The sequence below is a fragment of the Panicum virgatum genome, chromosome 7N, assembly GCF_016808335.1.
Source record: "Panicum virgatum strain AP13 chromosome 7N, P.virgatum_v5, whole genome shotgun sequence".
In the NCBI taxonomy this organism is placed as follows: domain Eukaryota; kingdom Viridiplantae; phylum Streptophyta; class Magnoliopsida; order Poales; family Poaceae; genus Panicum; species Panicum virgatum.
The window spans coordinates 35471743-35490942 of NC_053151.1; the positions used below are offsets into that span (position 1 = coordinate 35471743).

General features: G+C 48.9%; 1 protein-coding gene and 2 long non-coding RNA genes across 4 annotated transcripts; 2 read left to right on the top strand and 1 right to left on the bottom strand.

Moving 5' to 3' along the window:
- The first annotated feature begins 1816 nt into the window (after positions 1-1816).
- On the top strand, positions 1817-3444 carry LOC120683766. 2 transcript variants are annotated; one of them, XR_005678918.1, is made up of 2 exons: positions 1817-1914; positions 2012-3444. It is a non-coding gene; the product is annotated as an uncharacterized LOC120683766 (long non-coding RNA). The 2 variants fall into 2 exon arrangements; XR_005678919.1 differs by having other exon boundaries at positions 1817-1863.
- A 972-nt stretch (positions 3445-4416) lies between these two features.
- LOC120683834 lies at positions 4417-5910 on the bottom strand. The gene is made up of 2 exons (XR_005678951.1): positions 5751-5910; positions 4417-4806 (listed from the first exon to the last, which is right to left on the bottom strand). It is a non-coding gene; the product is annotated as an uncharacterized LOC120683834 (long non-coding RNA).
- An 8152-nt stretch (positions 5911-14062) lies between these two features.
- Positions 14063-15354, top strand: LOC120682564 (CLK4-associating serine/arginine rich protein-like). The gene is made up of 2 exons (XM_039964522.1): positions 14063-14356; positions 14449-15354. The coding sequence occupies exons 1-2, from the start codon at positions 14301-14303 to the stop codon at positions 15191-15193; spliced, it is 801 nt and encodes a 266-aa protein (XP_039820456.1). The 5' UTR covers positions 14063-14300; the 3' UTR covers positions 15194-15354.
- Positions 15355-19200: the final 3846 nt, after the last annotated feature.

A 19200-nucleotide genomic window follows, 5' to 3' on the forward strand; every position in this document is an offset into this window, starting at 1 on the left:
CCATGCCGGCTAATCTTTTGATCCACATGGGGTCGATGCCATGCTAAAGTGACATCCTCTCTCTCTCTGGCCTCCGAGTCCAACATCATAATCTGCTCTCTTTGTTCTCCTCAACGAGGAGGGGCAGATGGGGCGGACGACCCAATCCAAAAATTGAGCGGAGCCTGCTAGTGTCCCTGGTTTAGTAGCTTGCAAACGTAGGGTCCAAATACGCAGGAATTTTGAATGCGACTGACCCTTTTGGGAATCAAAGTAATAGAATTTGTATGCAAAGGCCAAGATCCTAGAGCGGCCTGACGACCTCATCTTGGCACCATTTTATCTCATCACCATTTCCTGATTGCTGTAACCCCAATTTTATCGAGCACTGTTGTTGCATCTGTACCCTGCACTAGCTAGCAGCCACTGTTCACTTGGAGAAGCTCTACTAGACCATGGCAGTACGAGGCTACTTGATTAAAGCGCACCAATCCGATGATCGAGCTGAATCGAAACCGAAGACCAGCTAAACCCAACCAACGCCGGCCGGGATGTCGAGCCCAGCCTGCAGAGAATGTCACCGGATCAGTGGTCCATCCGCACGCAGCAGGCCGGATCCCCCTCGGCGTCCACCGATTCCACGCTGTGTGCCCTCCGCTTTCGCGACATGCGCAGAGCCAGTGTGGGTTAGACGACGAGGGGCTAAAGCTAAAGCTAGCCAGCGCCGGTGCATGGCATGATGCGTCTTTCCTCGCCAGCGGCCCAAAGAGCATCGAGCTCGGTCGCGGCTAGCGATCATGGCGCCTTTCCCACCCTTCGCCTTTCCTTCGCTGTATCAGCTTCCCTTTCCTCGCGCGCCTAGCTACCTCCGATCGATCCGCCCGGGCCGCCGGCATGGCTGCCATCATGGTTCCGGCCGCTGGGGGATTATCAAATCTCAAGCGTGCACGTTCGTGTGCGGTGCATCTGCGTTCGACTGCCTCAATTCTCAGCTGCCACTAGTCCATCCGAATCAAAAAAAAAAGTTTTGCTCCGGTCGTCTCTTTCATGAAGTTTGCACGAATCTTAAAGACCTTGAATTTAATTTTATTTTTTCCGAGTGGGTTTAGTTTGGACCCGGCCCTACCCATGCCCTAATGAGGCCTGGTCCAAGTCCAGGACCCAGGTACTCCCAACCAGGGTTTTAAAATCCGACCGGACCGGCCTAACCGCCGCCCTCCGGTACCGGTTTACCGGACCGGTTAGACCGGTAACCGGTAGAAACCGGTTAAATTCAAATCCAAATTCAAATAAATTCAAAAACTCCCATGCAACCGGTTCCGACCGGTTTACCGGCCGGTTTGACCGGTTTACCGGCCGGTGTTACCGGTTTACCGGTCGGTTTGACCGGTTTGAAATTCAAAAGCTCCCGTACAACCGGTTTACCGGCCGGTTTGACCGGTTTACCGGCCGGTTTGACCGGTTTGATCGGTGGGCCTTCATGGGCCGGCCCATTTTTTTTCTTTTTCTTTTTTGATTTAACTTTAAATTCCCACAAACTATACTAAATGAATGAATTTTTGAGAAAATTTGACACCATTAGATTCATCACACCTTGAAGTATTTTTAGGAATTTTTTGGGAATTTTTTCATTTTTTGAATTCAAATTTAAAATTTGAATTTTGGTCGGTTGGGTACCGGTCGAAACCGGAACCGGACCGGACCGGTTTGACCGGTAACCGGTCAAACCGGACCGGTTCCCACCACCGGTTAGGTTAACCTTGCTCCCAACACCCATCGCGGCTTCACTCCCTCCGGCTGACCCTTTTTCTTTCTTCGTGATTTTTGTCATCGCGGACTGAGATGGCGGCGGTGGCGGCTCCTCAGTTCGCAGCGGCGGCGCAGGTCATTCCCCGCCCGTCGGAGGCGGCTTCTCAGGTCGCGGCGGCGGCGCAGGTCATTCCCCGCGCCTACCTCATGCGTTCCCTACAGCTCCATTTCGTATGCGCTGTCCGCCGTGACCTGCCGCACCCTGATCCAATTTCATCGGCAGGGGTGAGGCATTTTGGAAGGAGTGCGGCCGCACTTGAAGGTGACGGTGACGGCCTTCCTCAACAGAGGCGCCATCCGGGTACGTATCTTGTGTTCTCATCGGCATCGTCGCAAGTAGGCACTATTAGAGTTCGGTTCTGATTAACTTTGCATTAGAAGAGTGGATAGGAAACAGGGATAGAAAGTTTACTGGTAATCTTAAAACAGGGATAGGAAAATCATTCACATCCATCCCTGGAATGCAGTAGAAGAGTGGATACAGTTCTCTAACAATAGTCGCATGCTCAAGCTTAGGTGCACCATGAAGGATGTGTCCATAATCACAAGAATAAGCCGTAATCATCAACTCTAACTTCATACGTGTTCCAATGATTTAAAGGAATGCACAACAGTGGTATTTTCATGCAGCTTTGTGTGATGTATTATATATGTATGCGGGCCTTTTAGAGTCTGCGGGACAGGATCCGATGAATGTTTCTGCATACCAGGTCCGAGACCAGCTTCCTCGAGGTGTTGTAATGTTCGACTTATACGCAATGTGCTGACTAAATAAATACAGAGACAAAAGGTGAGCAATGCATTTCTCTTGATTACCAGCACCAAAAATGTCATGAGTACATATTTACATGCCTGAGAAATTGCACTTGCACTGCATACACACATTAAGATGACTGCAATATCTGGAATAGTGAGCAATTGCGCACGAAGATGATCTTAGATAATTATCTAATGGTAATACTGGTGGTGTTTATATATGCCTTCTAGCCACGGATCCTCTAATTCAAGTTAGGGAAAAGAAGTTGCATCTTTTGAGGCTTATCATGTTAATTGCAGTGCTGGCCTGCTGGGTACTATTTTTATAGGACTATGCGCTCTTTGCATAATATAGTAAAGATATTTTAGAGGACTTTCATCCCAAAAGGATTTCTCAGATAATGACTCTCATCGTCTATGACTATTCCTTTTTTTTTACAGCACTGCACAAAGAATTTCTCAGATAAATGTGGCAAGGTACCTTTGGTTCGGTGTTTAAAGGATTGCTCCGAGACTCGAAACTAGTAGCTGCCCACTAGGTTCAAGGAATGAAACAAGGAGAGAATTATTGGAAAAGAAGAAACAAGGAGAGAAGCAATTTCACATTGGGGTGAGGACACAAGGAGAATGAGTCTCATAGGCGAACGCTGGAATTCTTTGTTGAAATCTTACAGGACATTCAAGATGTCAGCTGTCCGCAACATGTGGAGGAACTTCGACAACAACCAGTGGAGGGACGATACAATAATACTAATCGTGGAAATAAACTTGTCATGGCATTCCTAGTAGGATGACACTGTAAATTTGTAAAGTTCACGCTGTATGAAGCAATATACTCAGCAATTAGTATGCTCATTTACCACTATGCAATACACAAATATCTTTGTTATTTTTTCGGATGCAAATGGATTCCGCAAACATTTCCTTTTCCATGGAGTTGATCAGTTGAAGCAGATGGTTTTCTCTATTCTGTGCTGATCTTCTGCTCTGTGAAACTTTGACTGAACATAGTATATCGTAAAACAGTCAAAAGCTAGCTCGCCGTGTTGGTTAACATCTATGTTATTTTAACACTCATTTGCTGTGATACATTCACGTGACCATGTGACTTGGATTGTCCAATTGATTGCTTTGACCAGCAGTAAACATATGTCTTAAAATATAGCTGCTGCCTGCTAGAATGGTATAAGAAATATACAAGCATCAATGCTAGTAGTCGTGTAGGACTTCCAAAACTTATCTGTATTTTTACGAATCAGCATAAGTTTCACAATGAATATTTATAGTATCTAGAACAATTGAGCAGCAAGTTATTTTGAATTTATAGTCAAAACTCTATGAGCAAGAGTGGCAGACTTCGCGAAAGGTCCGGCGGGGCGGCCAGTTGGCTAGCCCGGGCCCGGTAGCGTCGCGCTCTCAGCAGGTCCTGAGTTCGATTCTCATCAAAAGCGAATTTCAGGCTGCTGAGAGAAAAAAAAAACCCTCGCTGTGCTCGCCGCAAAGCTTGGCCCTCATGGGCATGGGCCAGGGTTCGGGGGGTTTCTCTACCCGGGTAAGCCGGTTAGGCTTCCTCTTAATGAAAAAATGGTGGGGCCGTTTCACACCCCCCGGATAGAGTTAAGAGTGGCAGACTTCACTGTTTCAGGCAAGTGTTGTTGCCTTGCAATTCAGTAGCTGTAAACTTGCTGAACCTGTCTTGTTGCAATGCATATGGACAGGAGTACTGAACAATGCTTAAGGTTGGGTTAGTGACCCATACAAATATAGGACATGTCAATCCAAAAATCATAGAATAGCTATAGCTTTTCATGTGGTCCATGTAGCTTTTCATAAATGGCAATTAATCATAAAGTTTACCATTAGAAACAGCCATAGAGAAATTCTTAGCCATAAGCTTCCGGCAATTTTGATCAGGGAAAGCCATTCAGAGTCATACAAATCAATATGCATCAATCAAATACTTAAATAGACCCAAATGAAGGCCACCAAGCATTGAAGCCACAAAAAGGGCTGTTCATCATTCATTCAAGCCACAATGCATCTAGAATAAAGCCTCTAACTAAGCATATGCAGCTAAGCCTCTGACTAATCGAACCTTTTATAGGAACTAAGACCTAAACTAAGACTTAAACTAAATGGTTGGAGAATCTGCATCATCTTCTTCCTCCCGAACCATGAGTGCTTGAATGGATCCTGAACCTCGTTTGCCTCAGCCAAAATAAGGTCAGCTGGCATCTCCTTCCTAAAGTTGTCAATATCCGCCTGTAATTGACATCCAAACAAATTCGTTGATATGAGGTGTTAAAGAATTATAAGGTGCCCATAAAGAAACAAAATAAGGTCAGTATGAAATGGAATATGAAAACTATCTGAGCATAAGACTATCCAGGAGGGACTGTCACTGGCGGCTTGGAGTTGGTGGGTTTGGGTGTGTGTACAAAGCCAATTATAAAGGAGTATTTGCTGCTGCGGTGAAAAGATTAGGTAGTGAGACACATAATTGCGACAAGGAATTCGAGGTGATAATTATTGATTGTCTACTAAAAATTTATAGAAATTGTCCATTAAAATTGTTGTGTTTGGATTGTCGTTTTTAATCTGAGTCTGAACCAAACAGGGGATTAGAGTACCTGCATGAACACTGCAACCCACCAAATAACTTTTAGATTCATACTAATTCCGTGTTTTCTTGCACTAATGATGGATCGTCAGGTAGTTGGAGATGATGCTTTGGAAACTAGTGTCCAGGTTTACCCAAGGCTGCTAATACAGATCCTGAGGAAAAGTGGCAAGGGTGCTGCAGCTTTTTAATGGATGTTGGTAATTACACTTGGTCTCCGTTATGCAATGAAACTTGTATTATACTTGCTCTGCTTTGATGTGCAGGATCAGTAGCTGACTTTTTAAAACTATGTTGTTGCTCTCCAGAGGCACTCCCCTTCTCCAAGATCAGAACATGCTGCTACTTGCTTTACGGATGGAATTGTCAAGACCAGAGCAACAAGGTGTCACTCCAGAACCAGAACCTGTTGAAATTGGCGGCGCAGGTCGCGGCGGGTAGATCAGAGGAAGAAATGGGAAGGCTTAACTTGCTATGGAGAGAGGGAGCCACCGCCGCCGGCCGGCCGAACTCACACGGCGCAGGAAAAATTGGGAATAAACAACAGAGGCAGCGGATGGAGTGGGGTGGGGAGGAGCTTGCGTACCTGGATCGGAGCAGCAGGAGGCACGAGGTAGGCGCCGCCGCCGCCCATCTGACCTCAATCGGCGAGAGAAAAATGTGAAGAATAGAGGCAGCAGACGGAGTGGGGTGGGCAGGTAACCTGGATCTTGGATTTGGACTGCGCCTCGTTACCTTAGTTGTGGCTAAAGGGGGCATGGCTCCCCTCTGGGTTTTCAAATTTTACACTAAGTGAACAGTAATTTTGTATTGTTCATTAAATTAGCAGTTTAATTACTACGTCTGGCCCCCCTATTTAGTGTTCAAGCTCCGCCACTGCTCGTTAAGGCACGGGTAGGGCCGAGCCCAAACAAAACCCACTCGGAAAAAAATAAAATTAAATTCTAGGTGCTTTAAGATTCGTGCAAACCTCATGCAAAGGACAACCGGAGCAAAACTCAAAAAAAAAAAACTTCAGCTTGTACGTGCGGCACTCCAGACTTTTTTCTTTCTTCAGGAAACTGTTGTTAAGATCAGCCGGTCGGGAACAGAGAGATATTTGAAGTGCAGTATTAGAAACGGGAGAAGGAAAAAATGTCTTTGTTGGCTTCTTTTGTTTAAGATGAGAGGAACTGCTGGACACATCTGGAGGTGAGTGGGAGGCATGGCCTGAACTTAAGCTGATAGTGATCGATCCTGATCACCATTCACCTCACCAAACCTACAAGGCACTTAACTGACGGCGCGTCGTGCGTACGTGCGGCATGCGTTGCTCCAAACATTTCCTTGAGAGAGAAAAAAAAGAGATCCATCAGTACGAGCGGGAGGAGGATGGCTCGAAAAGGAAGAGTATAGAAACGGATTATGGACGGCGGTTTCTCAGCATGTTGCTTTTGGCTTAATGTTGAGGGGGAAAAGCTGGGCGCATCACGGCGGCATGATCATTAGCTTGACTTGCAGCTTAGGCTAAGCTAACGCGAAATGGTCGGCTGGTTTATTGTTAGCTTAAAGCAGCCTCAATTGCTATCCGGTTCCTTTTATTTGTATTTGAGACATCATGCACGTACGAAGGCATGTACCTACGGGCAGGCTACATGCTCCACGATCGGAACAGGGGAGGCTTTTCTGTACTCATTCTGTTCCTCGTTTTTTTTTTAAATAAAAAGGAATAGTTCAATATTCCGATCTTTACATCAGAGTTCAGTTAGTATATCATGTTTCTCTCTTATCGCCAACCATACGGACATGCCACTCTTTCAGTATGCCGATCGAACTGCTGCTTGATAGAGTTGGTTATCATGCATTGTCAGTAGAGCCTAGCTAGACCCATCAAGTGCATGGTTTTTGCTCACAAGTCTTTCCAAGCATGAAAACTTTTTGAGTGATCAACAGCCGCAAGAAAGAGAGTTCATTGATGTTGCGTCCACCCCTGGATTTTCAACTTCTTGAGCTTGATGAGATAGAGGTACTACTGTACCAATCAGAGAACAATGCTAACACTGTGGGATAGTCCCTGTGTAATTCAATTCTTCTTATTTGAAAAATTGTAATTCAATTCTTGTCCGTAATTTTTTAATGGAAAATTTTGGCGCTACTGCTGGACCGAACGAACCGATGTCACTTGTCAGGCTTTAGTTTGGAGATTTTCTTTCATCAGCAAACGGCTTTGGAGTCATTCGTCCCTAATTGCTGACTTTGTTTCCTTCCTCTCTCCCCATCTCAAAAACAAAAGTTGTTGGTTTAGCTACTGTTCTGATCTCCGATCCAAAACCCACTTTAGGGCAGCTTTAAGGTACCAGTACTACAATTAAAATGCCTGCAACCTACTTAACTTCAGTGCTAACAATTGCATGACATGCATGGAATGGAAAGCTAGAGGAGTAGTAAGTAGTAGAGCGTATCAAACAAGTCAGCACAAGGACTAGAGAGATCCTTCTGAAGATGCAGGCTACAGGGCAGCATCAAAGCTGTAGCCCGTGGTATTGCTACTGCATACCTGATCGGTCGACACGGGAGAATATAAAATCGCTCCGCGAGCCCTAACTACCTCCAATTTCTGTACCCTTTGGTACCTGTTGCCCGTTGGTGTGTCATGTGTGGTGGCTCATATCATACGGTCCGTGAACACAAAAGCGGTTCGATAGCTTTAGCTCATTGGGATTTTAATTCAGGCTCATTTAGCTTCGTTTTGGTTGAGAGGAATCATGGCCAAAGAAAAAAAAAACTTGCATGCACATCGGTGCGTGCTAACATGCATCAAGGAAAAGGGTGGCAGCCAGAAGCACCAAGCAAGCAAGCAAGCTTGTAAAAAAGCTCTGGGATAGATCCTTTTCCTTTTGTGATATTGTTATGGGTGTCCTTCTGAATGAGATGCAGAAATTCAGCAATGTTGGTTAGTCTCTCCAGAAATCATGGGCATTTGTCAGCACTGCCGACGACACCCTTAGTGTGGCTGATCCAGCCGTTGTCGCCGCGGCTGCTCCAAGTCCAATTGAAGCTCCTACTGGGCCGCGTCGTGGGCTTCGTGTTCGTGAACCAAACAAGCGTCTCTCAAGTGCGGAATGGGCCGTCTAGCAAGCTTGGCCGCGGCCTGGTAATCGAGTATAAGTCGGAGAGATGAGAGAGCAGAGGGAATCAACTTGTAACAGAAGAATACTGTCTTCCTAATCAAGCTGTCCTCGTCGCCACTGCCTTCTTCCTCCTTCCTACCTTGCTGCGCCTTCTCTCCCTCTCGGTTCTAGATCTAGTTTGTTGCTAACACCTGGTATCAAAGACACCAATCCTGGATCTCCCACCCCACCACCACGATACTCGCTTGCAGCGGAAGTTGGGCACCATGAGTTCTGAGTCCAAGTCCATCCTCGATGGAATTCAGAAGCAATTTGCGGAGCAGAATCGCCTCATCGAGCAGCGCTTCACCGACAATGAATCCAAGTGGGAACGGTGCTTCCTGGAGGCCGAATCCGCGTGCGATGCGCGGGTGGCGGTCGTGGAAACCGTGGCGGCTGCCCTTGAGGACTGGCGTCCCGGCATCGACGGCGTTGTGGACGACCTCAACTTGGAGGTGCGCAAACTCTCCCGCCACTGGGAGCGCTCCGTCCGCAACATGGCCTCTATCGACCCCGGCATCATCGCAGCTCCTGAATTGTCGGCGGCCGATGTACTACTTGCCGGATCTCCCGCCACTAGGCCCAGCGGGCACCACGTCGACTCGAATCACCGAGAGGATGGTTACGGGGTTGTCACCGCCCTCGTACATCCCCCGGTCAAGGGTGCATATGATCTCTCTCCCCATCTTCCGCCTCGCGCTCGTACTTTCGCTGAGCATTCTGGTTCCCGGGTGAGCAATTCCTCGGGATCGGGTTCTGTCACGGGAAAATTGCCCAAGCTTAGTTTCCCATCCTTTAGTGGCGAGAATCCTAAACTCTGGTTGTCTCGATGTGAAACTTATTTTGAGATGTACTATGTCGACTCTGCTTGGATTCCTGTCGCTGTCATGTTTCTCACCGATTCGGCTGCCCGGTGGTACCAATCGGTTGAATCTTCGCTTAAGTCGGCTTGTTGGTCTGAATTCAGTAAGAAGCTTCTCGATCGCTTTGGGCGCGATCAGAAGAAATTGCTGATTCGGCAGCTTTTCCACATCAAACAGCTTAGTTTGGTGTCGGAGTATGTTAGTCGGTTCTCTGAATTAGTTGACCAACTCACTGCGTATGGTCACATCACTGAGGATGTTTACTATTCTATGCTCTGTTGTTGCTGTTCATCGCCCTGTCGATTTTGATACTGCCTCTTCTCTTGCTCTGTTGTAGGAACAAGTCGTGGACCCGCATTCTTATCATGACATCAAGAAGCCTGACACCTCGGCATCTGCTAGACCCTATGCCAAGGGTCCTCACCCGCTCCCCACCCCTCCAAGCATTCCTGATCAATGTGCAACTCTAGTGTTACCTGCTGAGAAGCAGCTGTGTGAAGGCAAGACCCCTGAGCAATGCCTGGCGGCCCTTCGTGCCTTTCGTCGTGCCAAGGGTTTGTGTTTGAAATGTGCTGAGAAATGGAGCAGAGATCATGTTTGCTCTACTACTGTCCAGTTGCATCCGGTCCAAGAGCTGCTGGAGCTTTTCAATTTAGAAGACGTTGATCAGCTTGTAGAGTCTGCTGTTGGTAATGAGCAGTTCTTTTTTGCTATTTCCTAGGATGCTGTTCAGGGCATTCTTGGCTCTCGTACTATGAAACTGCAAGGCACTATTTAGGGACATGATCCGGTGATTTTGGTTGATTCTGGCAGTTCTTCTACCTTTCTTAGCTAGTCAGGTTACTCTCGTCTGTCGGGTGTGCAGCCCTTACTCTCTAAGGTTTATGTCCAAGTGTCCAATGGCAATGTGCTTTAGTGTCTGAATTGGTTACCCCAGGCTCACTGGTCCATTGGTGAGTTTCATTTCACTTCTGATTTGAGGATCCTTCCACTACATCATTTTGATATGATTCTGGGCATGGACTGGTTAGAAGCTTTTAGCCCTATGAAAATTCACTGGCAACAGAAATGGCTTGCACTTCCTTATAATGGGTCCACAGCTTTTATTCAAGGTGATCCTCAGCCACTTACTGATGATATTGTAGTCCACCTTTGCTGCTTAGTTGATAGTTCTCATACTACTGTCTGTGCTGAGTACCCTGCTCTTGCTGCCCTGCTGGAGGAGTTTGAATTTTTGTTTGCTCCTCTTTCTGCTCTGCCACCTCAACGAAATTGTGATCATGTCATTCCTTTGGTTCCTGGTGCTAAACCTATACATGTTAGACCATATAGATATACTCCCACCCTAAAGGATGAGATTGGGAGACAAGTAGCTGATATGTTGACTCAGGGTATCATTCAGCCAAGCACAAGTGCTTTTTCTTCTCCCATTTTACTAGTCAAGAAAAAAGATGGGTCATGGAGGTTTTGTATGGATTACAGGTATTTAAATGCCTTGACTCTCAAGAGTATATTTCCTATTCCTGTATTTGATGAACTGATGGATGAGTTATCTAGAGCCAAGTGGTTCTCTTCCTTAGATCTGAACTCAGGCTATCACCAAATTAGGCTCAGATCTGGTGAGGAATACAAAACAGCATTTCAGACACATTTTGGCCACTTTGAGTTCAAGGTTATGGTCTTTGGTCTGTGTGAAGCTCCTGGTACTTTTCAAGGAGCTATGAATACTACTTTAGCTCCCTTGCTCAGAAAGTGTGTTTTGGTGTTCTTTGATGATATTCTTGTATACAGTGAGACTTTGCAGGAGCATTTTGAGCATCTCAGGCAGGTCCTTCAGTTGCTAGCTCAGGACAAATGGACTGTTAAACTGTCAAAGTGTTCATTTGTGCAACAGCAGATTTCTTATTTAGGTCATATCATCAGTTCTCAGGGAGTTGTCACAGACCCTGCTAAGGTTGAGGATGTCCGTTCTTGGCCCCAACCTGCTTCTGTTAAAGATCTTTGCAGTTTCTTGGGCTTGGCTGGATATTACAGGAAGTTTGTGAAGCATTTTGCTGTTATTGCTAAACCATTGACTGATTTGCTCAGGAAGAATGTTTTGTTTGTCTGGACCCTAGCACACACAGCTTCTTTTCAAGCCTTGAAACAAGCTCTAATCAGTGCTCCTGTGCTTGCTATGCCTGATTTCTCCATTCCTTTTTGCTTAGAGACAGATGCCTCCAATCTAGGAGTGGGTGCTGTCCTCTTGCAAAATGGCCATCCCTTGGCTTTCATTAGTAAACCTCTGGTCTTGAAAACTCAAGGTCCCTCCACATATGAGAAAGAGTACTTGGCTATTGTTATTGCTATTGACCAATGGCGTTCTTATTTGCAGTAGGCTGAGTTCTTTATTTATATTGATCAAAAGAGCTTAGTCCATCTTAATGAACAGCGTCTGAACACTCCATGGCAACAGAAGCTGTTCACTAAACTGTTGGGTTTACAGTACAAGATTATATACAAGAAAGGGTGTGACAATGGTGTTGCAAATGCTCTCTCTCGCAGATCTCATCCTGACCATCACCTCTTTGCCTTGTCCACTAGTTCCCCCAAATGGGTTGAGGACATTGTGTCTAGTTACAAGTCTGATAACATGGCAACAGACTTAATCACCAAGCTTTCTATGGATCCTACAGTTGTGGCTCACTTTTCCTTTAAAGATGGTTTACTTCGTTACAGAAACAAGATATGGATTAGATCTGTTCCTGAATTGCAACTAAGGATAGTGGCAGCATTGCACTGTTCTCCCATGGGTGGTCACTCTGGTATACCTGTCACTCTGCGACGAATCAAGCAATATTTTGCCTGGAAAGGTATGAGAACCATGGTCCACTCATTTGTGTCCTCTTGCCTAACCTGTCAGCAAGCTAAGCCTGACAGAGCCAAGTATCCCAGCCTACTTCAGCCTTTACATGTCCCTGACGGTGCCTGGCAAATCATTAGTATGGATTTCGTGGAAGGTCTTCCAAAATCTGGATCCTCAGATACTATTCTAGTGGTTGTGGATAAATTTTCTAAATACAGTCATTTCATTCCTCTTGCACACCCCTTTACTGCTGCTTCAGTGGCCGATCTGTTCATGACCCATATCTATAAACTCCATGGAATGACATCTGCCATTGTGTCTGATAGGGACAAAGTTTTTACTAGCCAGTTGTGGAAAGCACTGTTTAACTTAGCTGGCGTTCAACTGATGATGAGTACTTCTTACCACCCTCAAACAGATGGCCAAACCGAACGGGTTAATCAATGCTTGGAAACATTTCTGTGTTGTTTTATTCATGCTTGCCCAAAGCACTGGCTCAAGTGGCTTCATCTTGCCGAATTTTGGTTTAACACCAGTTGGCATTCAGCCCTGTCTAAATCTCCATTTGAAGTCTTATATGGCTATGCTCCTCAGGTCTTTGGTATTTCTCCTGCCGATGCCCATCCTGTCTCTGATATGCAGACTTGGCTCCAGGACCGTGCCCTGATGCAATCAGTCATCAAACTTCATCTACATCGTGCCCAGGACCGTATGAAACGACAGGCTAACAAGAAATGCTCTGAACGTGTATTCGAGGTGGGTGATCAAGTGTTTTTGAAGCTGCAACCATATGTTCAGTCCTCTTTGGCTCCTCGTGCCAACCAGAACCTCTCTTTCAAGTTCTTTGGGCCCTTTCCAATTGTCGCCAAGATCGGAGCGGTGGCTTACAAGTTGCAGTTGCCTCCTTCATCTTCTATTCACCCGGTTTTTCACGTGTTCCAGCTGAAGAAAGCAGTTCCTCCCACTCATCAGGTAACACCGCAGGTGCCTGACTCTTCTGACGCTTATCAGGTACCGGTGGACATCCTTCAGCGCCGGCTCTCTGCTGTTGGTGGTCGTTCTGCAACCGAAGGTCTGGTGCAGTGGTCGGGATGGCCGGCCTCATTGGCCACCTGGGAGCGCCTGGATGATCTTCACCGTCGCTTTCCGTTTGCTCCTGCCTGGGGACATGCAGGTTCTTTTGGAGGGGGGAGTGTCAGCACTGCCGACGACACCCTTACTGTGGCTGATCCAGCCGTTGTCGCCGTGGCTGCTCCAAGTCCAACTGAAGCTCCTACTAGGCCGCGTCGTGGGCTTCGTGTTCGTGAACCAAACAAGCGTCTCTCAAGTGCGGAATGGGCCGTCTAGCAAGCTTGGCCGCGGCCTGCGAGTCGTCATGTAATCGAGTATAAGTCGGAGAGATGAGAGAGCAGAGGGAATCAACTTGTAACAGAAGAATATTGTCTTCCTAATCAAGCTGTCCTCGTCGCCACTGCCTTCTTCCTCCTTCCTACCTTGCTGCGCCTCCTCTCCCTCTCGGTTCTAGATCTAGTTCATTGCTAACAGCATTCCGCGACATACGCCGAGACATGTTATGTGTCATCAATGTATGAATAATGTCCACATTCACAAACCGCCAGCAAAGTTTGAAAAGCTGGACGGAAGAGCATGTTGGATCGACAAAATTATTGAAAATGGCTTTTATTTTTTCACAAATTTGTGTAGTCAAATTCAAGGTACGCTACTGTATATCAGGCATTTTTTTGCTCGATAATTCAACGCCTTGAACGCAATGATGAGAGAAAAGGCTGCACCTGTGCCCTTGCTCAATGCTCATACACCTTCTACAGTTCTAATGTCTTGTTACACTTGCACCATCAAACGTTACACTGCCAAGCTTGCATGATTCTCATCCGAGACACGCAGCACACAGGGCCAAGTACTTGGTGGTCTCTCATGCTGGCATGATTCAGTTTCTGAAGGGTCCCAAAAAAAAGCCTTCCTTGTTGGGTCATGCAGGCACGCAGCAGCCTTTGAAACTCTGCGGCACCGAGCAACATGACCAAACTGCCCTCCCGTTCAGGCTCCACGCCCCCCAGAAGAGTCCGGCCTCCCCTCCTTTAACTGCCTCCATGCCGCGGAAGCTCGCTCGGCTCCCACTCTCACTTGGCTTCCCCATCCATAGGAGGCCGGGAATGTAGTAACAGCTTGATGTGACCTCACTTCTCCTCCGCTCCCCTCTCCTCTGTCCTGACTCCTGTCGCCCGACGACGCCACTGGTCCGCGCGGCGCCAGCCCAGATGTTTCTCCACTCCCTCCTGGTGCAAAAAATGGCAAAGAACACGCGGCAGCCAAGGTACATTCCTGTCCTCCAGGGTGCCATGCGATCGTCGCTGCTGGGGAGAATTTCGTGCCGGCTGACGTGATCGGTGCTCGCCGTGTGTGCAGAAAGGATGGCGGCGCGAGATCAGGCGGCCGGAGGTCCCCGTGGTACCAGCGCGCGGTGGAGGTGCTCCTCCTCGTCTGGAAGCAGCCGGCGGCGGCGCCGGCGACGAAGGCCGCGGCGGCGTCGGGGGTGACGGCGGCCACCGGCAAGGGTGGCGCGGCGCCGGGGGGGCCGGGGCCCGGGCCCGGGCGGCTGCGCAAGTCGTCGTCGCTGAACGTGGCGGCGTCGTTCACGCGGGTGTGCCTGTGCGCGCCCATCTCCTCGTACAACAGCGAGTCGTTCTACTGCTTCCAGGCCGACGCGGCGCCGCGGCGGAGCTACAGTTACCCGCGCGCGTCGTCGGCGTCGGCGTCCGGTTGCGGCGTCAGCCCTCTGGTGGCCCCGCCGCCCGCGGCGGAGCAGGCCGCCGCAGCCGTTGGACGGGGCCGGCCGGGCGCGGGCAAGGGCGGCGTCGGCGGCGGGGAGGGCGCGGCGCGGCGCGTGTTCCGGGGCAAGTCCCTGACGGACGACATCCTGATGCGGCGGTTCGTGGTGGACGAGGAGGCCACGCGGCGGCGCAACGAGATGGAGGTGATCCGGCGGCGCCACGCCGCGGCCTCCAAGCGCCGGCGCCTGGGCCCCAGCCCCCTCCGCCGGATGGCGCTGGCGGAGTCGGAGGCCGAGGAGGAGCCGGAAGCGGCGCCGGCCGCGCCGGTGCACGCAGCCGGACGGGGAACGGACAACTCCGTGGCAGCGGCAGTAGCGTAGCATGGCGAGGCCTTCCGGTGTGATGATTTCGATTGGTTTCGCCGTCGCCTCTGTTTTTTTTTTCCTTCTTCTCCTTCCTTTGTCTTCTTCCTCTCCCGCTGTTGCTGCCTGTCATGCGCTGAGAGGAGGAGAATCTGGAGCAACGCACAGTTTTTAAAACAGACGCGACAGCTACAGCCTACGGCGTCGATCGGGTCGGATGCCGACGGCGAGGCGCGCGGCTTGCCTGTGCGCCTGTGAGCTGTGACCGCGGCCACGTCCGGAGCTACTTCGTTTCGTTCGTTCGCGCCCCATTCCCCCCCTACTCTCCCCACCTCTCTCTTCCATCGGTCCCGGGCGACGCCGAACGAGGACGGGCGGCGGATCGGATGACGACGAGCCTCCGCGCCGTTTCGCCGTGCGCGGCGGGCGACACGCGTGCCGTGCGGCGCGGCGCGGCACGGCGCCGAACGATCGGCGGTGTAAATGAGCGGGCAGCCACCGGCGGCGGCGCAACGGCTAGCCGCTATAGCGCGCCGCGGCGGCGGGGACCAGGGGCCTCAGGCGGTCGGGCCCGCGCGGCGGTGAGGGAAGCCGCCGAAGCCCCCTTAGCGACCCGGCCTGCGCCCGTGCCTGTCCGCCCGCGCCCGGTACGGTGGTAAATGCGGGACGACGCGGCCGGCGTAAGCCGAGACGGAGACGGAGACGATCCGTTGGGTGCGGTTGATACGGCAGGTGAGTACGTAGCAGCGCGTGCGTGTACGCGCGCCACCATTAAGAAGCGCGAACGGTCGGGATCCAGTCATCCAGACGCCGGGGGTGCCGCCGGTGGCGCGTCACGCTCTAGTCCTCCCACGCCCGTGGGGGATCCGCCCTGCGGAGCCGCGACCGCCGGCGCATCGGATGGGCTCGCCGCCGTGGCGTGCTCGCAGGAGCTAGCTAGGGTGTCACACGGCACGCGTTGCGCCTTGCGCGTGTTCCCGCCCCGCGTCTCGCGTGACGTCCGCCACGCATTCCAGCGTGGCCGCCCGTTTCGCGTCTAGGGAAAAGACAGAAGAGAAGACGCTGCAGCAGGCAGGCCAAGCAGGCAAGCACCGAGAACCGGACGGATACGGAACGCACGGGTGGCATCGCTCTGCAGCCTGCAGGGCAGCCGGCCGGGGGGTCAGAGCGTTCGGCCGTCGCCGTCGCCGTACGGCACGCTGCGACTGCGACGCGCGCTTCCACCCACGATCCGTTTCCAGGAATGTCGCGAGGGCGACGACTATAGAATGTTGCCATGTTGGCCGGTTGGCCCTGCGGAAAAGCTAGAACTGATCCATCCTCCTCGCGGCTGAGGGTGTGTTTAGATGACTTTGTATTTTGTATTTTTATGTTTTTGAAAGAAAATTTTTAATATTTGAAGTATTAAATATAGACTAATCATAAAACTAATTACAGATCTCGTCTGTAAACTATAAGACCAATCTAATGAGCCTAATTAATTCATCATTAGAGCATGTTACTGTAGTATTACTGTAGCAATTTAGTGTCTAATCACGCCATAATTAGTCTCATTAGATTTGTCTCGCGATTTACAGTCCATTTGTGTAATGCAATTTGTTTTTTTTAACTATATTTAGTACATCATGTAAGCGATTTACAAAAATTTTATATTTTATATTTTGGGATCTAAACAAGGACTGATCTGGTTTTTAGAAGGTTTGGGAGGGAGGGGAGAGTACAAGTAGGCGTTCATGATTGATGTCCCCATTCTTTTGGGCTGGAAAAGCAAAAGAAGCTCCCTTTCCCTCCTCTCCGCTGATTCTCTGAAGATGGATGGGCAGCAGCACACTGTGAACTACTGTAGCAGTGTAGCCTGCATCGCGTCGCTGCACCGGCAATGGCCCACAAGCCTTTGCCGTCCGTCGTCCAGCCTGCCCTGCGTCGCCTCGAGTGGGCCCCTCGGCTGCGCGCGCTTGCTTTTCGGAATTAATTAATTAATAATAATAATAATAATAGCCTAGTAGATCACGCTGGTGGTGAGTCGGGGGCAGGCGGGCCGTACCGTGTGGAATTTTTAGGGCGCGTTTAGTTCCCAAATCAATTTTTTTTGTCAAATCAACAGTTTGACCAGATGTCGGAAGAATTTTTCGGACACTAATTAAAAAACTAATTTCAGAACTCACCTGGAAACCGCGAGACAGATCTTTTGAGACTTTTGACCGCATCATTAGCACAAGTGGGTTACTGTAGTACTTATGGCTAATCAAATCAACAGTTTGACCAGATATCGGAAGGACTTTTCGGACACTAATTAAAAAACTAATTTCAGAACTCACTGGAAACCGCGAGACAAATCTTTTGAGACCTTTGACCGCATCATTAGCACAAGTGGGTTACTGTAGTACTTATGGCTAATCATGCACTAATTAGGCTCAAAAGATTCATCTCGTCGTGTACATCCAAACTGTACAATTAATTTTATTGTTTAACTATATTTAATACTCCATATACGTGTCCAAAGACAGAGGCATAAGCGCGGCCCTCCCTCCGCCGCCCGGACTTGCCCGTGGGCTTGTTGTTACCAGAAAGCCCGGAATCGACGACAAATCTCGCTTGGCGGTTGCGGGCTTGCGGCCACGGGCTAGGCTACCAGCCACCAATGTTGAATGGGATTGTGAGAGGTGTGAGGCGAGCACGTTAGACTGGCCTCTTATTTCGCAGAATAAATAAGCAAGGCATCTTTTCATGTCACTATCAAACAAGCTACTTGCTCTAGTGATAGTGTCAATTAACAATGTCTATAGAATGGAATATCACTTCCACTTGTGTTAGTTGGACGGGAGATGCTAGTCCGCGAGCGCGCGCTAGGAACAAACCTAACAAGCGACTTCCGACAGCCCAAAATTAAACATTCCATTTTCGTGTTCCGCATTTTTCTCTTTCCATTTTCGGCTTCCGTGCTCCATCCCCCTCCTGGCGTTAGCGAGGGTGCTGGCGCTCGATTCCCAACCGCCCAACTCGTTTCACGTGGGTGGGGCCTGTTGACCGGTTTATGTCTCATTAGGGATGAAAACGGTCGGGAACGGTCGGGAAAACCCCTCAACCGTTCCCGCAACTGTATTTTTTTGGTCGGAAACGGGAACGGGAACGGGAAAATCGGACGGGAAAACGAAATCGGTATTACGGGATATCGGGAACGGAATCAATCGGTCGGGAGCATGCCGATTACGATCGGGAATCGATAACTCAAAACGGGAAAATACATATAACCACTTCAAACATTTAACTCGATAAAATAATTACAACTATGCATAAATAACATGGAAACAAGACTCGTATAACTAAGAAACACAGGTAAAGTGAATCACGAATTCACAATTCACGTTGGAATACATGCAAACAACAATTCATGTTTCCAACACAGGTAACACAGCCGACTACGACAAATACGGGAATTCCCGCGGGAATTTTCCCGTCTGAAAACGGGAACCGTGAAAACAGTCGGGAAAACACCCCAACTGTTCCCGTTCCCGTTCCCGCCCGTTTTCCCATTTTCCCATTTTTTTCACGGAAACGGTTTACGGTCGGTTTAAACGGTAAACGGAGCCGGTCGGGACGGGATTTTCCCGTCCCATTTTCAACCCTATGTCTCATCCAATTCCATACTCACACGTTAATTGGTTTGCATTAACAGACTTCACGGTGTGGCACCTGACAGCGACGTAAGCTATATATATACTTGTCGTGCATATACATATAGGAGATATAAGAGCCTAGTTGTCTAATTTAGAGTCGATATGTTCTACGTAACAGGCCTCAGTCACATACTCTGTGTATTCGACCTACCTGTTATTCTCTTTTCTTTTTTTTCAATCTTTTTTTGTTTATCTTCCGTATGTTCTGTTTTCAAGATGTTCTTTTGATAAATATTTCGTATAAATTAAAGTAAGCTAAAAAGTTAACTCAATAAGTTGTATTTTTACAAGTTGTATCATGAACTTTTACTCATAACTGTTTCAGTCTACCTTTACTCATAACTTTTA